The 20,412-nt window shown below is 32.1% G+C and overlaps 1 protein-coding gene across 1 annotated transcript; it reads right to left on the reverse strand.

Annotated features, from left to right (window-relative positions):
- Positions 1-3,837: 3,837 nt before the first annotated feature.
- Positions 3,838-17,943, reverse strand: LOC143062186 (paired box protein 6 homolog). Its single transcript, XM_076233973.1, has 6 exons — positions 17,836-17,943; positions 17,412-17,510; positions 6,808-6,966; positions 6,286-6,495; positions 4,674-4,861; positions 3,838-4,241 (listed from the first exon to the last, which is right to left on the reverse strand). Exons 2-6 carry the CDS (start codon positions 17,500-17,502, stop codon positions 3,948-3,950), a joined length of 942 nt encoding a protein of 313 aa, XP_076090088.1. The 5' UTR covers positions 17,503-17,510; positions 17,836-17,943; the 3' UTR covers positions 3,838-3,947.
- Positions 17,944-20,412: the final 2,469 nt, after the last annotated feature.

Genomic DNA, 20,412 nt, shown 5'->3' on the forward strand with positions numbered 1-20,412 from the left:
GTTGTGGAACATATTGACTATATACATTTTGTTCCTTTTGTAATCAGATTTCGAATGAGGTATAAGATTTATCTATAATTAGGGGCTAAAGGGTCGCCACAATCCATTCCATTATTCAAAATATCCATTTCATTATTCAAAATTGACTATTTCTTAATTTTCACGCGTAATTAGGCATTTAGGTCTTCTAATATTCGTTGCGGAACATATTGACTATATACATTTTGTTCGTCTTGTAATCAGCTTTCGAATGAGGTATAAGGTTTATCTATAATAGGGGCTAAAGGGTCGCCACAGTCCATTCCATTATTCAAAATATCCATTTCATTATTCAAAATTGGCTGTTTCTTAATCTTCACGCGTATTTTGGCATTTAGGTCTTCTAATATTCGTTGCGGAACATATTGACTATATACATTTTGTTCGTCTTGTAATCAGCTTTCGAATGAGGTAGAAGGTTTATCTATAATTAGGGGCTAAAGGGTCGCCACAGTCCATTCCATTATTCAAAATATCCATTTCATTATTCAAAATTGACTATTTCTTAATTTTCACGCGTCATTAGGCATTTAGGTCTTCTAATATTCATTGCGGAACATATTGACTATATACATTTTGTTCGTCATGTAATCAGCTTTCGCATGAGGTATAAGGTTTATCTAGTATTAGGGTCTAAAGGGTCGCTGCACTCCATTCCATTATTCAAAATATCCATTTCATCATTCAAAATTGACTATTTCTTGATTTTCACGCGTAATTAGGCATTTAGGTCTTCTAATATTCGTTGCGGAACATATTGACTATATACATTTTGTTCGTCTTGTAGTCAGCTTTCTAAGGAGGTATAAGGTTTATCTATAATAGGGGCTAAAGGGTCGCCACAATCCATTCCATTATTCAAAATATCCATTTCATTATTCAAAATTGGCTGTTTCTTAATCTTGACGCGTATTTTGGTGATTAAGTCTTCTAATATTCGTTGCGGAACATGTTGACTATAAGCCTGTTGTTCCTCTTGTAATCACCTTTCGAATGAGGTATAAGGTTTATCTATAATTAGGGTCTAAAGGGTCGCAGCACTCCATTCCATTATTCAAAATATCCATTTCATTATTCAAAATTGGCTATTTCTTAATTTTCACGCGTATTTTGGCATTTAGGTCTTCTAATATTCGTTGCGGAACATATTGACTATATACATTTTGTTCGTTTTGTAATCACCTTTCGAATGAGGTATAAGGTTTATCTATAATTAGGGGCTAAAGGGTCGCCACAGTCCATTCCATTATTCAAAATATTCATTTCATTATTCAAAATTGACTATTTCTTAATTTTCACGCGTAATTAGGCATTTAGGTCTTCTAATATTCGTTGCGGAACATATTGACTATATACATTTTGTTCGTCTTGTAATCAGCTTTCGAATGAGGTATAAGGTTTATCTATAATTAGGGTCTAAATGGTCGCCGCACTCCATTCCATTATTCAAAATATCCATTTCATTATTCAAAATTGACTATTTCTTAATTTTCACGCGTAATTAGGCATTTAGGTCTTCTAATATTCGTTGCGGAACATATTGACTATATACATTTTGTTCGTCTTGTAATCAGCTTTCTAATGAGGTATAAGGTTTATCTATAATAGGGGATAAAGGGTCGCCACAGTCCATTCCATTATTCAAAATATCCATTTCATTATTCAAAATTGACTATTTCTTAATTTTCACGCGTAATTAGGCATTTAGGTCTTCTAATATTCATTGCTGAACATATTGACTATATTCATTTTGTTCGTCATGTAATCAGCTTTCGAATGAGGTATAAGGTTTATCTATAATTAGGGTCTAAAGGGTCGCCGCACTCCATTCCATTATTCAAAATATCCATTTCATTATTCAAAATTGACTATTTCTTAATTTTCACGCGTAATTAGGCATTTAGGTCTTCTAATATTCGTTGCGGAACATATTGACTATATACATTTTGTTCGTCTTGTAATCAGCATTCTAATGAGGTATAAGGTTTATCTATAATAGGGGCCATAGTCCATTCCATTATTCAAAATATCCATTTCATTATTCAAAATTGGCTGTTTCTTAATCTTGACGCGTATTTTGGCAATTAAGTCTTCTAATATTCGTTGCGGAACATGTTGACTATATACATTTTGTTCGTCTTGTAATCACCTTTCGAATGAGGTATAAGGTTTTTCTATAATTAGGGTCTAATGGGTCGCCGCACTCCATTCCATTATTCAAAATATCCATTTCATTATTCAAAATTGACTATTTCTTAATTTTCACGCGTAATTAGGCATTTAGGTCTTCTAATATTCGTTGCGGAACATATTGACTATATACATTTTGTTCGTCTTGTAATCAGCATTCTAATGAGGTATAAGATTTATCTATAATAGGGGCCATAGTCCATTCCATTATTCAAAATATCCATTTCATTATTCAAAATTGGCTGTTTCTTAATCTTGACGCGTATTTTGGCAATTAAGTCTTCTAATATTCGTTGCGGAACATGTTGACTATATACATTTTGTTCGTCTTGTAATCACCTTTCGAATGAGGTATAAGGTTTTTCTATAATTAGGGTCTAATGGGTCGCCGCACTCCATTCCATTATTCAAAATATCCATTTCATTATTCAAAATTGGCTATTTCTTAATTTTCACGCGTATTTTGGCATTTAGGTCTTCTAATATTCGTTGCGGAACATATTGACTATATACATTTTTTTCGTCTTGTAATCAGCTTTCGAATGAGGTATAAGGTTTATCTATAATTAGGGGCTAAAGGGTCGCCACAGTCCATTCCATTATTCAAAATATCCATTTCATTATTCAAAATTGACTATTTCGTAATTTTCACGCGTAATTAGGCATTTAGGTCTTCTAATATTCGTTGTGGAACATATTGACTATATACATTTTGTTCGTCATGTAATCAGCTTTCGAATGAGGTAGAAGGTTTATCTATAATTAGGGGCTAAAGGGTCGCCACAGTCCATTCCATTATTCAAAATATCCATTTCATTGTTCAAAATTGACTATTTCTTAATTTTCACGCGTAATTAGGCATTTAGGTCTTCTAATATTCGTTGCGTAACATATTGACTATATACATTTTGTTTGTCTTGTAAGCAGCTTTCGAATGAGGTATAAGGTTTATCTATAATTAGGGTCTAAAGGGTCGCCGCACTCCATTCCATTATTCAAAATATCCATTTCATTATTCAAAATTGACTATTTCTTGATTTTCACGCGTATTTCAGCATTTAGGACTTCTAATATTCGTTGCGGAACCTTTAATAGCTGACTGTGCGGTATGGGCTTTGCTCATTGTTGAAGTCTGTACGGTGAGCTATAGTTGTTAATGTCTGTGTCATTGTGGTCTTTCTGGATAGTTGTCTCATTGGCAATCATACCACATCTTCTTTTTTAAATTTCCTCATTTTTATGCATTTTGTGGCATTTAGGTCCTCCGTAAACCCTCTTATGGTCATTTCGAATCAAAATATAGCTATTGTGTCACAGTCAATTTTTTCTATATTTTTTTCACTATTCACCGCTTCAATTTGAATAATGAAACATAAACCATTTCATTATTCATTATTCATTTTTCAATAGTGAATAGTGAATAGTGAACTATTTCATTATTCATTATTGAATAATGAATAATGAACTATGAATAATGGACGTACTTCAGCGCGGTATGTTGTACAATTTTAGACCACGAATCATGGAATGGAGTTTAAAAAAAAGTTACACACAAATTAAAACATAATGTTGCAGTTTAATGGATAATGAATGAGATTTACACAAGAGTATAGTATATAATATGTATTTATTGTATTGGACTATACAAAAAAAAACTGTCGATGAAAAGATTGATGGACTGAAGTAAAGCTGAAAAAATACATATTATGATTATGTGTTTATACGTCAACTTCAACATCCGAGTCTTCATCTATTTCATTTGTCACACTGTATATGTCATCATTATCTTGGTTATCACGTATTTCTCTTTCATTATTTTCTGCAGTATCTTTCAAATCATCTTTTATTGTTTTATCATTAATCGTTGGCGATAATGATACTTCATCAATAGCATGATTCATTTTACATGCCGTATTTGAACAGTAGCGGTTTATTAGTGCTAAAGACGAAGTCTGCAAAAATCCAAGTCTTTGAGTTCTTCTTTGTTTTGCTCTCCTGTTTGAAAACCATACCTGAAAAGCGATGAAAATGTATACATATAGGCTACTTATCGGCAAAATACATCAAATATGTCTAAATGCGAACGTTATTTTATTCGCATAACCAACTAAATAATATTTTGAGTTAAAGCTAAGAAGCCTTATATATATATAAAAAAAATCAGATCAGGTATTATTTTCAATGTTATAGTGGAATGTTTACCAAGGCCGAAATAGGCCGAAATATTTTCTTGTCCTTGTACTTATCACTTCACAAAGCAACCGTAGACATTGAAAAAGACCGGAAAGTAAGCTACCAATGATCTGGGATAAACTAAACATAAGAAAATGAGCATAACAATAAATCTATAAAAGCTACTTTACCCAAGTAAAATTTGTTTGCCTCGGTTGGTATTGGGTAAGAGAATAAAGGTGATGATTTCAAATTTTAATATCAATACGTACTTGTACCCTTGCCTCAGAGAGACCAGTATTAGTGGCGAGCTCTTCTCTTGTATTAACTCCAGGGTATTGGGTTTGTACGAATGCTTTCTCCAGCGCTTCAAGTTGTAGAGCAGTAAATGTTGTACGGTTTCTCCTCATTCTTGTGTTACAAACAGGCACACTAAGTTTCTCTGTATTGGCTGTTGTATCTACCAGGGTACAATGATTGTAAATATTAGATATATGGAGTGGGATTATTGGTAAACCGACAACGACATATATGCTTTTCTTTTAAATTCATGCTAAAACAAACTCATCATAGATACCAGGACTAAATTTTGTATATACGCCAGACGCGCGTTTTGTCTACAAAAAGATTGTTAATGTTGAAAACTCCGAGTATATGCTATTTTGTAACAAGAAAAACATCATATACCTCGATGTTATTGGAAGTTGCTGATGCATATTGGTTAACTTTCCCTATTTATCAGGGGAAAAAAACACATTAAAAGCTTTAGTGCGTATTGGTAAATATACTCTGGAGAAACATGCATCAATTTTCAGAATGTTCCTTAAAGTCGATTGTTGCAAACGAATCTGTACGATCGTCTATATTTTTTGTATTATTTGATAAACTGGATATTCCCTTTGGAATACTTCCATAGGTATATATATTTGATGTATATAATTCACTTTTGTTTGGTGTATCTTATTTTGAGTTCCTCTGGTCTAGCTTTGTACATATAAGAAAAATAGATGTGTTACAGTGACACATGCAGTCAGTAGAACAAATAATTGAGTTTGGTAATTATTTTACCAAAAACTCATATTATTGCAAACTCAATATCGGCAGCATGAGTTTACCGAGGTTTAAAAATCAGGGACACAAACACAGAATCGAAGGACTATACAAGGAGCGAGTCCGTAAGGAAAAGGCAGTCAAAGGGCTGTTATTACTTCAGGGGGATAATTTATTTTAATTCATATTTTTGTTGAACAGTGTTCTTTTCGAATTTGAATGTCCCTTTGTAACTTTCGCCTCCCTTTTGTACTCTCTTTTTGTTTCTGGTGTTAATTAGTTGGATCATTAATTTTCCCATGTGTATCAGTTATTCCCTTTATGTAATTATATAAAACACATTCTTTTTTTATTTGATATCTTTTTTGTAGTCTTTTGTCTTGAAATACAGCAATCACCCTTTATGAATTCATCATGTATAAAAATTAGTATAAACAAGTACGATAATACAAGTTATTCAAAAATGGTACTAGTATAAGGAAAAAACTTGTGCTCTTCTATAGTCATTTGTCATGCATTTGCATGTGCATTAACTTTAAAGTTGTGAACGAGCAGGAAAGGCATAAAGAGGAATACAAAGGAAGCACTAAACATAGTTTGAAGAAAGACGTCCAACACTCGGAGGAAAAAAGATTACCAGACTAACAACAATCCTGCAAACACTACACGGAGAACTTGAAGTTTTATAAACTTCTTTTTTTATCGAACCGCAGTAAAGGTTTTAAATGGATGGCATTGGTTAATGTCTTGGTGAGACTGGCTTCACTGCTAGTATACATATTGTAAAATACATGTATAACTTGAATGAAATATATTTGTATAACACGATCTTACCCTCTTTTGGCGCTAAACGTGGAAGTGTAGCTGCAGGCTTTAGCACAACAGGCCTTGGAATGATTGACGAATTCCACAGATGTTGAAAGGGTATTTGATAGCTAGGAAAAGTCAGGAATCTGTAATCAAAAGCAGCCTTCTCCGCTGCACGGTTACGGAGTATTCTGTTGATTGAGCTAACACTGGGAACGTTATGTGGAGAACAAAATCCTGTAAATCAAAATACTAAGTTTTATCTAGTATGGAAGGAATAGTTGAAATATTGACTTTACATTTTGCATCCTTTCTTTAAAATATCAATATTATAGTACTCTTCCTGAACTGAGATTAATTTATCACTACGACAACCTACCATTTATTTCAAATATGTAATACATGATTTTTAATGTTTAGGTTTGACCTTTTTTTTTAACCTTGATGAAACAAAATTCAGAAAAAGCGCTTCGGGCACACGATATTAAATAGAGTGTAATTTCGTTTACTAGATTAAATTTTAATGAATTTCTTTGTACACTGGTATACCTTCTGTTAATAGTTTTTCCTTTATTTCCCATGCAAACATTGTTGGGTGTTCCATTTTGTACCTTTCAATCCTGGCTATAACCATTGGTGTTGCCACTTTTGGTTTGCTTCCACCTATTACATTTTTCTTCAGCTGTCCAAGTGGGTCGAAAAAGTTATCTAGATGTGTAAAATAAAGATATAAACAATGTATATATGGTATACATACTAAACAATACAAACAGTGTAAGGGTTAATTTCATATTGATAACCTTATTTTGATTTAAAAAAAATGATGTTCAATTTCTTTTTTAGTTATAACTCCATTGTTTGTAATCTGGACCAAATGTATAGAAAATTAAGATCAACAGACACTTAATAACTTTTTTTCAAAACGTTCTTGTGTATTTTTGTTAACTAGAAGGTATATTGACACAGATAGACGACTTCAAACAAGGATCTATGATTTAAACTTTCCAGTTGTCAAATAGGAGATGTATTGTCGAAATATGCATCACTAGTCGAATAGCCAGTACACATAATAAAAGGTATAGGTTTTTGAAACTTGCTATTATGCAATTTGTGAAACCATTATAATATCTATTTCTTTCATGATAAGCTCTGATTCTTTGTCTTGGTTTGACTTTACTTTTGTTTCATTTTGGTGTTAATAGATAATGAACGTTTGTTTTATATTTTGGATGATGACATATTTTGGCCTCGAACATCACTGAAGAGACAGTAATTGTCGAAATGGGAATATGGAGGATTGCATCTGTACCGTAAATTTTATTATTCCAATTTCTCAGCAGTAACATACACTTTATTCCCCTTATGGCGTTTATATATCTCAATTTATGTGTCACGGTCGTGAATGTTCACAATAGTCGTACCTAACGAGGGATATACTACTTACACTATATTCAATTTAATTGTATATATACGTATATGTCGTAACTACAATACCCTTACCTTTTCACGAATGTGACCTACCGAATTAGAATATTTACCGGATTTGTTATAACATAAGCAACACGACGGGTGCTACATGTGGAGCAGGACATGCTTACCCACCTGAGATCACCCCCAGTTTTTGGTGGGGTTCGTGTTGCATAGTCCTTAGTTTCTATGTTGTGTCTTCTTTACTCTTATTTGTCTGTTTGTCTTTTTATTTTAGCCATGGTGTTGTCAGTTTATTTTCGAATTATGAGTTTGACTGTCCCTCTGGGATCTTTCGTCCCTCTTTTACATAATAACTACTCAATATATTTACACTGAAATCTACTTAATTATTTTTAAGGTCACCATAACGAATTGGTGGGCCAAAATCATATGCCTGTGTCTCAAAAGTCTTCAGAAATGCTGTGAAACTGTTTTCTCGTGTATTAATATTAACCATATGTCGATTCTTAAAAACTCTACAGAACTTTTTGAGAATTTTAAATCTCGGTCTTTTTCTGAAATTATTTCTATCAAAACTTTTGATGTTTCAACCCTGTATACCACCATACCATGTGAAATTGAAAAATCGTCTAACAGAGATAAACCACAATACTTTTCAACATAACAATGGAAGAAATACGCTATACATTTATTACTTTGGGATACCTTGAGGCATATATTGTTAATAGTGAACAAAAGGGTAGAACATGCTCCACAAAGGAACAAATGATCAGTATGCTTGATTGTCTTATTGACAACATATTTGTTGAATTTGGATGTAGACTTTTTCAACAAATTGTCGGCATTCCTATGGGATTTCTGTAATTTAGTTCTTTTTTTTTAATTTCGATATATCCTCTATTTCTCCTATTGGTTCAACAACAAAAAAAGAACCTTTACAAAAATGTATGCTTCTTTCGGAGGCAAATTGGGAGCGTGATCCCATTTTTTATTGATTTTTCTATTTAGTATAAGATAAAGTTCATTTATAAAAAAAAACATAACGAGCCTCCTTAAACGGCCAATAAAAGAATGAAGTTGAAGAGTGTTGAGAATAAAAAATTCCGAACAGGTTGTCATTTATATCTAATGTAATCTTTTCTTGTGGTAGATAGTTATCAAAGCTTATAATTTTATACTCCAGATGCGCGTTTCGTCTTCATAAGAGTCTTCAGTGACGTAAAAATAAAAATAGTAAGAAAGCCAAAGAAGTATAAAGTTGAGGAGCAGATGTTTTGATGTGTTTGAGCATTTGATTTTGCCATTTGATTACGGACTTTCGTCGCAGTTTTGTGATTTTACTTTACTCGTAGATCCTTAAATATTAGAAATTCGTCAGAGTTTACTGAATGATCCAATTTATAAAGAGTTATTTCTTTTTTCAATGTATTGGAAACATGATTAATATGATCAAACAAAAACGGTTAAAAAAGTAGATTTCTTTATATAAAATCTTTATTCAACTTTTAATTAATTTCAATAATGTCATTTATAATTTTTATCCAAAAAGTAGCAATCCTTCTTTTATATTGTAAAGTTGAATTAGCATGTTCACGTAATATTGAAATATACACAAAATCAATGAACAAATCAACTAGATATATAATCCGCTAATATAATACATTTCACGTACTCAATACTGGATGTACTATCACGCAAATGAACAATTAGAACATTTATGATTAAACAATCACAGATCAGTTACACAGTGAAAATTGCCACAAAAAGTATCTATTCTTTATTTCATTTACTCTTAGTCATCATGTCCGGAAGCCGATAAGGGTCATTCAAAAAAAAAAATATTATGTCGTAGGTACATTATGATGACCTATAGTTGTTAATTTCTGTGTCATTTAGTCTCTTGGCAATCATAATACATATTCTTTTATATATAGCGATGTCGTTACAACGACATCGCTATGTCGTAATTTCGACATATCATGTCGTAATAACGACATCACTATGTCGTTAAAACGACATAGCTATGTCGTAATAACGACATCGCTATATATAAAAGAATATGTATTATGATTGCCAAGAGACTAAATGACACAGAAATTAACAACTATAGGTCATCATAATGCCCCCAATAATTAGAAAAGCCCCACATAGTCAGCTATAAAAGAGGGAGGAAAGATACCAGAGGGAGAGCCCCCGAAATGCTGTGTGGCAGACAATGTTATTAATTAATTATTAGCTCCCTTGGTAAAACTCCAAATTTCATATTTAATGTATTTCATTGTTAAATGATTTGCATGGAGCTTAATAAGTACATATTTGTTAATTGCATAGACTTTGCTATTTGAATTCATTGGTTAAAGATATTTATTTATATTGTAAAGTTTAATATTTGCATCGTCGCAAAATCTTTGGTTACCTTCTTTGAATAGATTCAGTGAGAAATTTATACATTTTATAGATCCTATGTAATTGTTCCGCCCTTGTATGTTAGGTCTTACATTCATTCCTAGCAAGGCAAGCTATCCATCTCCCTACAAATAAGTACAAACTTCAAGGCTTTTTGTAATAAGGTTGAATTGAAGTATTGATTGCTCTATTTTTACTTTCAAACGTTGGGCACGATGTTCCTACAGCGCCTAGGATTTAAAACAGAATCTTCGAAATTTCATCCGCAAAACAAAATAAAAATAAAAATGTTAGAAAACACGAAACAATATTGTAACAAATTCAGTATATGTTTTAAATTATGTTTTTACAGCTCTTGATCATATACTAAGTAATATCTAGTTTATTTGAGGATTAAAATAAGAAAGCTATGTGAAAAAAACGGATGTCCAACTTTACATTTATGAAAAACTGTTTTAACCCTTATGTATAGTGATCCTATTTCTTATTCTCTGATCTTCTTGATTCTTGGCAGGAACAACGACATGTGTTGGTTCTCTGTGCCGTTAAAGCCGTTATTTTGCCAAATTTCATTTGACTCGGTGACTGCATATTAAGCTGGAATAAGAAAAATGTCCAACGACGTTTTTCATTAACTCAACGACTGAAAGTGAATTTTATAAGTAGATACAGCAGAAAATGAATAAAAAGAGTAAGACAATAATAATATCTAACAAAAGTACAAATATTTGCCTCATGTGAGTTCAAATATTGCTGATTCAATAAAAATCTTCTCTACACAGTCGTTTTTCAAACGGTAGCCATTTTGTTCAAGTTGATATTTCATTTTTCAAAGCAGTTAACGCGTATTTTTTATAATTAATAAAAACAAAAGTTAGATACACAAAGAGTAAAAAATGCCAATATTCTTTTCTTATTACCTACATATTTGGGTCTTAAAGGAGTAAAATGCTTCCACACATTACAAAACGGTAGCCAATTTGTCCAAACGTCTGAAAACGTCTAAAATCCTAAAGACGCTAATTTCCGACGTTACATGTGAACCTAAAGTTTCAATTAAATGTTCATGATAATTAAAACAAATCGTGTTATAAAATTTGGAAAAAGAGGTTGATGATTGCTGCCGAAAAAAAAGAATAGTGCATGTTGCTATAAACTCCGCCCGGGGACATAGGTTCGCCACAGGTTAAATTTTGCAATTTTTATTAATCGTTTATAGCTTTTAACGATTTATTTTAAAGAATTGGGAAATGGGGAAAACATCCCATTACATGAACTTCGTCCAACTTTTGCAAAGACAAATTGGAGACACCAAGACAGTCCTCTAAATGTAAAATGCGAATTGAAATTTATGTTACGGAAGTACTCCGAAATAGATCATTTAAAGTCGTCACTTCAGTAAGGTGCAATCACCAATATTTAAAGACTTAATACCAGTTCACGCAATGTTTTACTTCGCGATTTGTCCTGCTATTCATGTTAACTTATAACGGTCGTGATGAAAATAATTCCTGTACTAGCGAAGCCGGAACTTTTCGTCAATATAAACTTGTGCATGAAATGGAGGTAATTGAAAGACGAATCCCAAACAGCAACGAAAACCGTTTCATCGAATTAATAAAAACCCGGGATTATATTTGCCGTTTTCGCGGACGATCCAGGAGTAGATTACTATACTTTGGAATGTATATAAGAAGTTAAACGCTATAGATGACTTAATTCTCAAGCCAAGGTTCAAGTAATTGAAGGGGTGTATTTCGACAACTTATGTGCCAGGGAAAATACAATTCTATTCAAATTTAACCAAGGGTAAAAATGTTCGATTTACTTGCATAGTGTCAGATATATTTGTATTGGTTGAATTAAGATATAGAAATTTTACAATGACAGATGATATGCACCTTGAAAGTTAAACATCCTATGATAAAACAAAAATATGGAAAACCGTATGCATGTACTTCCGTCCCATCTTTCCTTCCTACATTACTTGCGACAGTACTGCATTTTTAGTTGAAATAACTTAAAGAGTAAACATTATTAAACTCGAGGTAATTTTTGACATCACAAAACGAACAGAACCAGAATCAACCAACAATATGAAAAACCGAATAAAACTTGCAAAAATTAAACGAAGTCAAAAACCCTCTTCGACGCCGCATGTTAAAGTTGTAACGTCGTGTTGTAGGAATGTCGTGCCCAACGTTTGAAAGTAGAAATAGAGCTATCAATACTTCAATTCACCCTTATTACAAGAAGCCATGTGGTTTGCGCTTATTTAAAGGGAGATGTAATGCTTGCCATGCAATGTCAGTCCTCATATAGTTCCACGTCTTGTTTGTTTATTTCAAACTTGTCTGGCTGTACAGCCCTTCCAAGGCAGGTAACTTATAAAACTTGGACGGGATTTTAAAAATATATAAGTTTCTCACTGAAGGTATCCAAAGAAGGTAACCAAAGATTTTGCGACGATGCAAATATTAAACTTTACAATATAAATAAAAAATCTTAAACCAATGAATTCAAATAGCAAAACCTATGAAATTAACAAATATATACTTATTAAGCTTCATGTAAATTATTTAACAATGAAATACATTAAATATGAAATTTGGATTTTTACCAAGGGAGCTAGTAATTAATTAATATCACTGTCTGCCACACAGCATTTCGGGGACTCTCCCTTTTGGTATCTTTCCTCCCTCTTTTATAGCTGACTAATCGGGGGCTTTTCTCATTATTGGGGGCATGATGATGACCCATAGTTGTTAATTTCTGTGTCATTTAGTCTCTTGGCAATCATAATACATATTCTTTTATATATAGCGATGTCGTTATTACGACATAGCTATGTCGTTTTAACGACATAGTGATGTCGTTATTTCGACATGATATGTCGAAATTACGACATAGCGATGTCGTTATAACGACATGTTATGTCGAAATTACGACATAGCGATGTCGTAATAACGACATGTTATGTCGAAATTACGACATGCTATGTCGTAATTACGACATGCTATGTCGTAATTACGACATAAAATTTTTTTTGAATGACCCTTATGGGCTTCCGTATCCATGTGTGTGTTTCTTTTATGAAAATTTTTTTAGAGTCTGAAAATCGGATTGTATAGTTAGAATATCATCCTATTGCAATATGTTCACGTTTTTTTTTATGAATTTCTTTTTTTAAAGTCTGACAATGATTGTATCTCCACTTTAGCACATATCTGAAATACACCGTGTACCTTACAAACTACTTTTTTGTGCATATTCTTTCACCTGGTGTAAAACGTTTGTTCTATATGTAGCTACTGGCTACGAAAGCCGATACATTCGAACAAAATAATTTATGTCTTAATTACGACATAGCATGTCGTAATAACGACATAACTATGTCGTAATTTCGACATCCTTATGTTGATATAACGACATCGCTATATACAAAAAATAGTATGTATTAGGATTGTCAAGAGACTAAATGACACAGAAATTAACAACTATAGGTCATCATAATGCCTTGACGAACTTTATTTTATAATCAATTCAAATGAGACCTAATTGAACAGGGGAGCGATTAAGGCTCCTTGGAGCCTTTAGTTATGTTTGGCATGTACAGAATCGTGTACCACATGACTGCATTTCCATTGAGGATTCTGAAGAAGATGAATTTTAAGCTTTTCCAAATAAAGACTATGTTAAACTTTGGACTCCTAGTGCTTAGACCTATGAACCTCTGTACCTCCATTTGTATACACAATTGCATCTTAATGGCTTACTGATGTTTGATGCAAGATATAACTGCATTGCTATTGTTGGTACTTAAGGGCATACGATACAGTTTAGATCCTGTATTTACAGTTTAATGAAAATTTCCATATAGGCTAGTTTTTGCCTGCTTAAATCAAATATGTAATAAAAAATATACCTTCATGTGCTATTTTTTTTTTATTTAAATGAGGTCGAAATTTTGTATATTTGCTCAAATTCGGATTTGTGGCCGTATTTTCCCTTTCGAAAGAAAGCCATAACTTTTTTGTTTTAAAAGATAAACTCAAATTGTTTTTTGTTAGATAATTTGTAATTTTTTTATTTTATAAGTATCCCAAAAAATTATGCATTTTTTATTCAGAAATAACTCATATTTATGGAATGGTCATGAATTAAGAAAAAATCGTATTTTTTTGCTGTATATTTATCAAAATTAAAAAAAATCCTCTATTTACAGTTGTATAAAATTTGGTCCACATAATCTCCCTGCAAAATGAAACAAAATGTCGTTTTAAAAAAAGGGGTCCATGCACTCGTTTTCAAATTAAATCAGTTTGAATGATAAGGGTTAGGATCCCGCTAACATGTTTAACCCCTCCTCAATCTGTATATATGTGCCTGTCCCAAGTCAGGAGCCTGTGGTTGTTGCTTGTTGATGTGTTACATATATTTGTTTTTTGTACATAATTTATGCCGTTAGTTTTCTCGTTTGAACTGTTTTACCTTTGTTATTTCGGAGCCTTTTAAAGCTGACAATGTGGTATATGCTTTGCTCATTGTTGAAGGCTGCACGGTGACCTATAGTTGTTAATTTCTGTGTCATTTGGTTTCTTGTGGCAATCATATCACATCTTCTTATTTATATTTAATCCTCAACATATAAGGATCATCCATTCTCTAAGATTGATCCAATATTGCCTGGTAGTTCTTAAGGAGAAAAGCTTCAAAGCTTTTTCCGTTGGAGTATATGTTAAACTTTTGACCCCTAATAATCGAGCCTAATGGATCCCCATACCTTCACCTTTCACATTAATTTCAATTAAGCTTGATTAAATTCAGTGTTTATCATTCTCAAAAATTAATATGTTTACGATAGAGTTTTGACACAAGCTTTGCCCTCACTGGCGGCCATTTTTAACTTCGGATCAGCTCAAAACGTAATAACTCTTTTTAAGGACCTGGATACTATTTACACATTGCATATTTATACTAAGTTTTAGCTCATTCATTTCAGCAATCAAACCATACGCTTGAATTCTTACTCTGCCATGAATTGTTTGTTTCCCCTTTTAACCCCTTATTCCATTCCGAGTTTCGTCATAATCTTAGCTTTTACCCTTGATACTTGAATTATTAGAGTTATATGTTTTACATTGGATGCTTACACTGTTGATGCACATCACAGTTTCATTTGAAAATAAAGAAATCTCAGGAAGCTCTTTTGAAACTTCTTAAAACTAACTTTACTTTTAAAAAAAATGAAAAAAGTAAATTCACATAAATACTGAACTCCGAGGAAAAATCAAAAAGGAAAGTCCATAATCAAATGGCAAAATCAAAAGCTTAAACACGTCAAACTAATGAATAACAACAGTCATATTCCTGACTTGGTACATGCATTTTCCTATGTAGAAAATGGTGAACTAAACCGTTTTTATAGCTAGCCAAACCTCTCACTTGTATGACAGTCGCATCAAATTCCATAATATTGACAACGATGCGTGAACAAAACAAACAGACACAATAGGTAAAAATGTCAAAAATAGGAGTACAGCAGTCAACATTGTGTTATTATCTAAACAACTATTATGGCATACTTCAAATTAAATATCATCATTTTGTTTTTTAATTTTATTTATCTATGTAAAACCCACCCATAAAGGTCTTGATTTGGCACAAGTTTTTTAGAATTTTGGTCCTCAACTGTATGCTTGTTTGGCTTATTTACCATTTTTATTTTAGCGTCGCTGAAGACTCGTATGAAGACGAACGCGCGTCTGGCGTATCAAATTATAAGCCTGGATCTCTATCTACCACAAGAAAAGATTACATTAGCTATAAATGGCAACCCGTTCGGAATTTTTTATCCTCAACACACTTCAACTTTGTTCTTTAATTGACCGTTCAACTGTTTTCTATTCGATCGTCTTTTGTAGACGACACATGCGTATTGTGTACAAAATAATAAAGACTCGTATCTTTGATGAAGGTTTATTACCACTTGGCAAATGCCACTGCTGGTGCAGGGGGTATTCCCAGTCCAGTATTCAGAAATTATTTATCCTTGACATAGTAATATTCATAAATTAGCTGTTTACAAAACTTTAAATTCTTTAAAACAAAACTAAGGATTTTCTACCTAAGGATTACAGTATTTAAGCTGTATTGCTAAAATCTTTCAGAAACATAATTTGTTCTACTACCCTTCAAGTTTCCAACTTCATGCAGGACTTATACACCAACACACATATGTCATCATTGAGCAACGTTCCCGAAAACATACATTATTTTATGAATGTAATCGTATAAACCTCATACAAATGTGCTTTGTCTATATGACTTTTTGTGTTTCTTTGTTAAATATTTGTTTGTTTTATAGCAATTTTTAAAAGATTGTAACACAATGTTGAATGCTGTACCCTTATTTTTACATTTTTACAGATTATGTCTGTTTGTTTGTTTTGTTCATACATCTCGTTTTTTATACAGTTTAGACCGTTGATTTTCACGTTTGAATGGTTTTACACTAGTTAATTTTGGGGGCCTTTATAGCTTGCTGTGCGGTTTGAGCTAAGGCTCCGTGTTGAAGACCGACTTTGACCTATAATGGTTTATTTTTATAAATTGTAACTTCTATGGGGTTGCACTCATACCATCGTCTTATATCTTATCATTGCCAGTAGGATAAAATGTTAAGCGACTGTCATACAAGTGAGAGGTTAAGCTAGCTATAAAACTAGATTTTAATCACCATTTTCTAAATAGGAAAATGATTGTTCCAAGTCAGAAATATCACAGATGTTATCCATTCGTTTGATGTGTTTGAACTTTTGATATTTTCAATTGATTAAGGACTACCATTTTAATTTTCCTCGGAGTTCGGTATTTTTGTTATTTTATTATTTACCATGTACAGATATATCGTCACTTCTTATATTCAAACAGTATAATTCTTGATAATCTTGTAATACTCTAAATAATTGATGCATGTCAGTGTTGTAATTGTGTATAACAGCAATAAAAGTGGGAGGTTAAGCTAGCTTTGAAACCAGGTTTAATCCACCATGTTCATCGAAAATGCCTGCATCAAAACATGCAGGAACATGACACTTATTTTTTGCATGTTTGGTTAGGTTAAATAATCGCGTTTTTATTTCAGCTTTTATAGACTCTACCCTTATTGTATTCACCTTCGAGCTTGACATTTTTGTTAGTACATTTTGTTTGTATACTTGTGTAACAATATTCTTGTGTATCAGTATTATACATTCTGGTACTAATGTTGCACATTTACGCGACATCAAATTTTTAAATAAAGGAATTTTTACCGTAAGCTGTGTTGAATTTCATTCCTGTCGTATTTATCCCATTCAAAGTTTGATTTCTGCTTGACAAATGCTGAAGCGACATGTTTGCCATCCTTTAATCTAAAAGTTTTAAATATATCTTTTCATTATTTTTCATATTCGAGAAATTAAAGCAATGTCGGAGTAATTTGGTAAATTAATTCAAGTAAAACAGAATCGAGCAATAATAGAAAATTCAACTGCTTAATTTAAAAAAAACTAAATAAAAGATAATCAGCAATTAGAATATTTGCTGAAACTATTTTCTTATTTCTTTTATATTATGTTAATAACATTACAACTACCGTTTTGAATTTTCCTCGGAGTTCGGTATTTTTGTTATTTTACTTTTTAAATAGAAAACATAAAAGAATTTAAAAAATATTTTAAAAATCGTTTTACTTACCAACACTTCTACTGACTTAATTATAAGTGAATTTTTGATAACATTGTTTTTCATTTTAATCAATGGCAGACGACACCTGTTGTTCTATGAGCACGCGAATTGATTTTATCTCCAAATAACGGTAAATTTTTAGTTGTCTCTCCTATTTTCGATGCTCCCTTGATTTGCTTGAAGCAAATCGTTTAAATTGGATATATGTAAGCAATAGTTTATGCAGATTATTTGTGTTTATATCACTTTCATCTGATTGTAACATATTGAAAATGTAATTATATTTGAATAACAATGTTATCATTGTATCAAATTATGGAAATATTGTTTTATTACCCTAACTTGGAAATAGAAATGTTTATGATATGTTTTAATATCTTCTTTTTGAAGGAAGATGATTCGATACGAGCAGGTTTTTTTTCTGTTTTATGTTATAAAGTTCATCTTTGAAGTTCATTACTGAATTTGACAATTGTATTCTGTTTAATATAACCGAATCAAAGTTTCTCACAGACCTTTTTTTAAAACTAATTAAGTACTTGGTTGATGTTATCGCAACATGTCTAAAGAAATATTGGGGGTCTTACTGAATCCGTTCTCTGCAACGGAAACTTTTAAATGCATGCTTTATCTTTTATCATTATTCAATATTTACCAAAAAATGAAGTGATTGCATCTTTAATTTATCTTTGTTGCATACTCATTAAATAAAATCTGGAAACATCATAAACAAAGTAAATAAAAGTATATTTATTCATTCAGTTTCATAGATTCCTGATAATCATATATGTAAAATATATATTATCCCGAAACTTTCCATCAACAAAGTGTTAGGCCATATTAATAATTTCTATAAAAATATATGCTGTGAAAGTATTACTATTTAAAAAATGTCTTTCAGATGAAAAGTTAAATGTAACGCATTTTTATCAACATAAATATCAAAATAAAAATGTATCTTTGTAAATCACTGAATCATTGCTGTATTTATCGTTACAGGGGGAAAATCAAAGATACCAGTCTTTTAAACTGGTTTGCAAAAAATTAAATCACAAAAGTACCAAACTCAGAGGAAATTACAAAACAGAAAGTCCCTTGATAAATTAAGGAATGTATCTCCCTCATGCAAAACTCTGATTCCTTTCACGGATTTGGCTATACTTTTTGGACCTTTTGGATTATAGCTCTTCATCTTTTATATAAGCTTTGGATTTCAAATATTTTGGCCACGAGCATCACTGAAGAGACATGTATTGTCGAAGTGCGCATCTGGTGCCAGAAAATTGATACCGTTAATTTTATTACTATCACTGGGTCGATGCCTCTGCTGGTAGACTATTAGTCCCCGAGGGTATCACCAGCCCAGTAGCCAGTACTTAGGTACTTTGTGTTATTGAAATTTGCTGTTACAAAATGATAGAAATTATTATAAATTAAGGAATGTATCTCCCTCATGCAAAGCTCTGATTCCTTTCACGGATTTGGCTATACTTTTTGGACCTTTTGGATTATAGCTTTTCATCTTTTATATAAGCTTTGGATTTCAAATATTTTGGCCACGAGCATCACTGAAGAGACATGTATTGTCGAAATGCGCATCTGGTGCAAGCAAATTGATACCGTTAATTTTATTATCAAATGACAAAATCAAAAGCTCAAAAAACATTTCATTCCTGACTTGTACTGGAATTTCCTTATGTAGACGCCTCTTCGATTGCACTCAAATTAAAGCGTCTGGGAGAAAAAATGGATTACGTAGTTCAGGAAGCATTGAATACCAAAATAAAAACAGCCATCTATGCCGTATGCAAAAACCTTTGTATTTTGAATAATTCAAAATAGTTTACGACAAAATGTCGACGGAAAATGATCTTAATTTAACCACTGAAGTGCTGACTACTAGGCTTGACGCTGACGAAACGTTTACCAGCTGTGGTATAGAACCTGCAATCATAAAAACTTGTCAAAGATACCAGGCTTATAATTTAGTACGCAAGACTCTCATTGTGTCTTCCAAGATTCTATAGTGATGTGCTGTAAATAAATCAATTGGAAGAAAACAATAAATTACAAAGTTGAAGTGCATTGAAAACCAAAATTTCAAAAACTTTTGCCAATGTTGGCTATGGTCAGACATGTCTGTGTTATGAATAAAGACAACAGTTGTATACCGCTGTTCGAAATTCAGAAATCGATTGAGAAAAAAATAAATCCGAGTTACAAACTAAAACTGAGGGAAACACATCAAATATAAGACGAGAACAACGACACAACAGAAACATTCGTGCTTATAAGAATTTAACAAACAGTGAATGAACTGAAAACGGCAATAAATATGATTTTACATTTGATTACTTAGCTCAAACGTCAGGTCAAAAAAAGTTAAATCACAAAAATACTGAACTCCGAGGAAAATTCAAAACGGAAAGTCCCTAATCAAATGGCAAAATCAAATGATAAAACACATCAAACGAATGAACAACAACTGTCATATTCCTGACTTGGTACAGGCATTTTCAAATGTAGATTGAACCTGGTGTTATATCTCAAAACCTCTCACTTGTATGACAGTCGCATCAAATTCCA

Source organism: Mytilus galloprovincialis, chromosome 2 (assembly GCF_965363235.1).
Source record: "Mytilus galloprovincialis chromosome 2, xbMytGall1.hap1.1, whole genome shotgun sequence".
Taxonomy (NCBI): Eukaryota; Metazoa; Mollusca; class Bivalvia; order Mytilida; family Mytilidae; genus Mytilus; species Mytilus galloprovincialis.

Coding starts and splice junctions, on each gene's coding strand:
- LOC143062186 (XM_076233973.1), bottom strand. CDS start 17,502: ATGGCAAACATGTCGCTTCAGCATTTGTCAAGCAGAAATCAAACTTTG. Junction 6,967..17,411: donor GAAATTCAACACAGCTTACG/GTAAAAATTCCT, acceptor TTACACATCTAG/ATAACTTTTTCGACCCACTT. Junction 4,242..4,673: donor TCTCTGAGGCAAGGGTACAA/GTACGTATTGAT, acceptor ATCGCTTTTCAG/GTATGGTTTTCAAACAGGAG.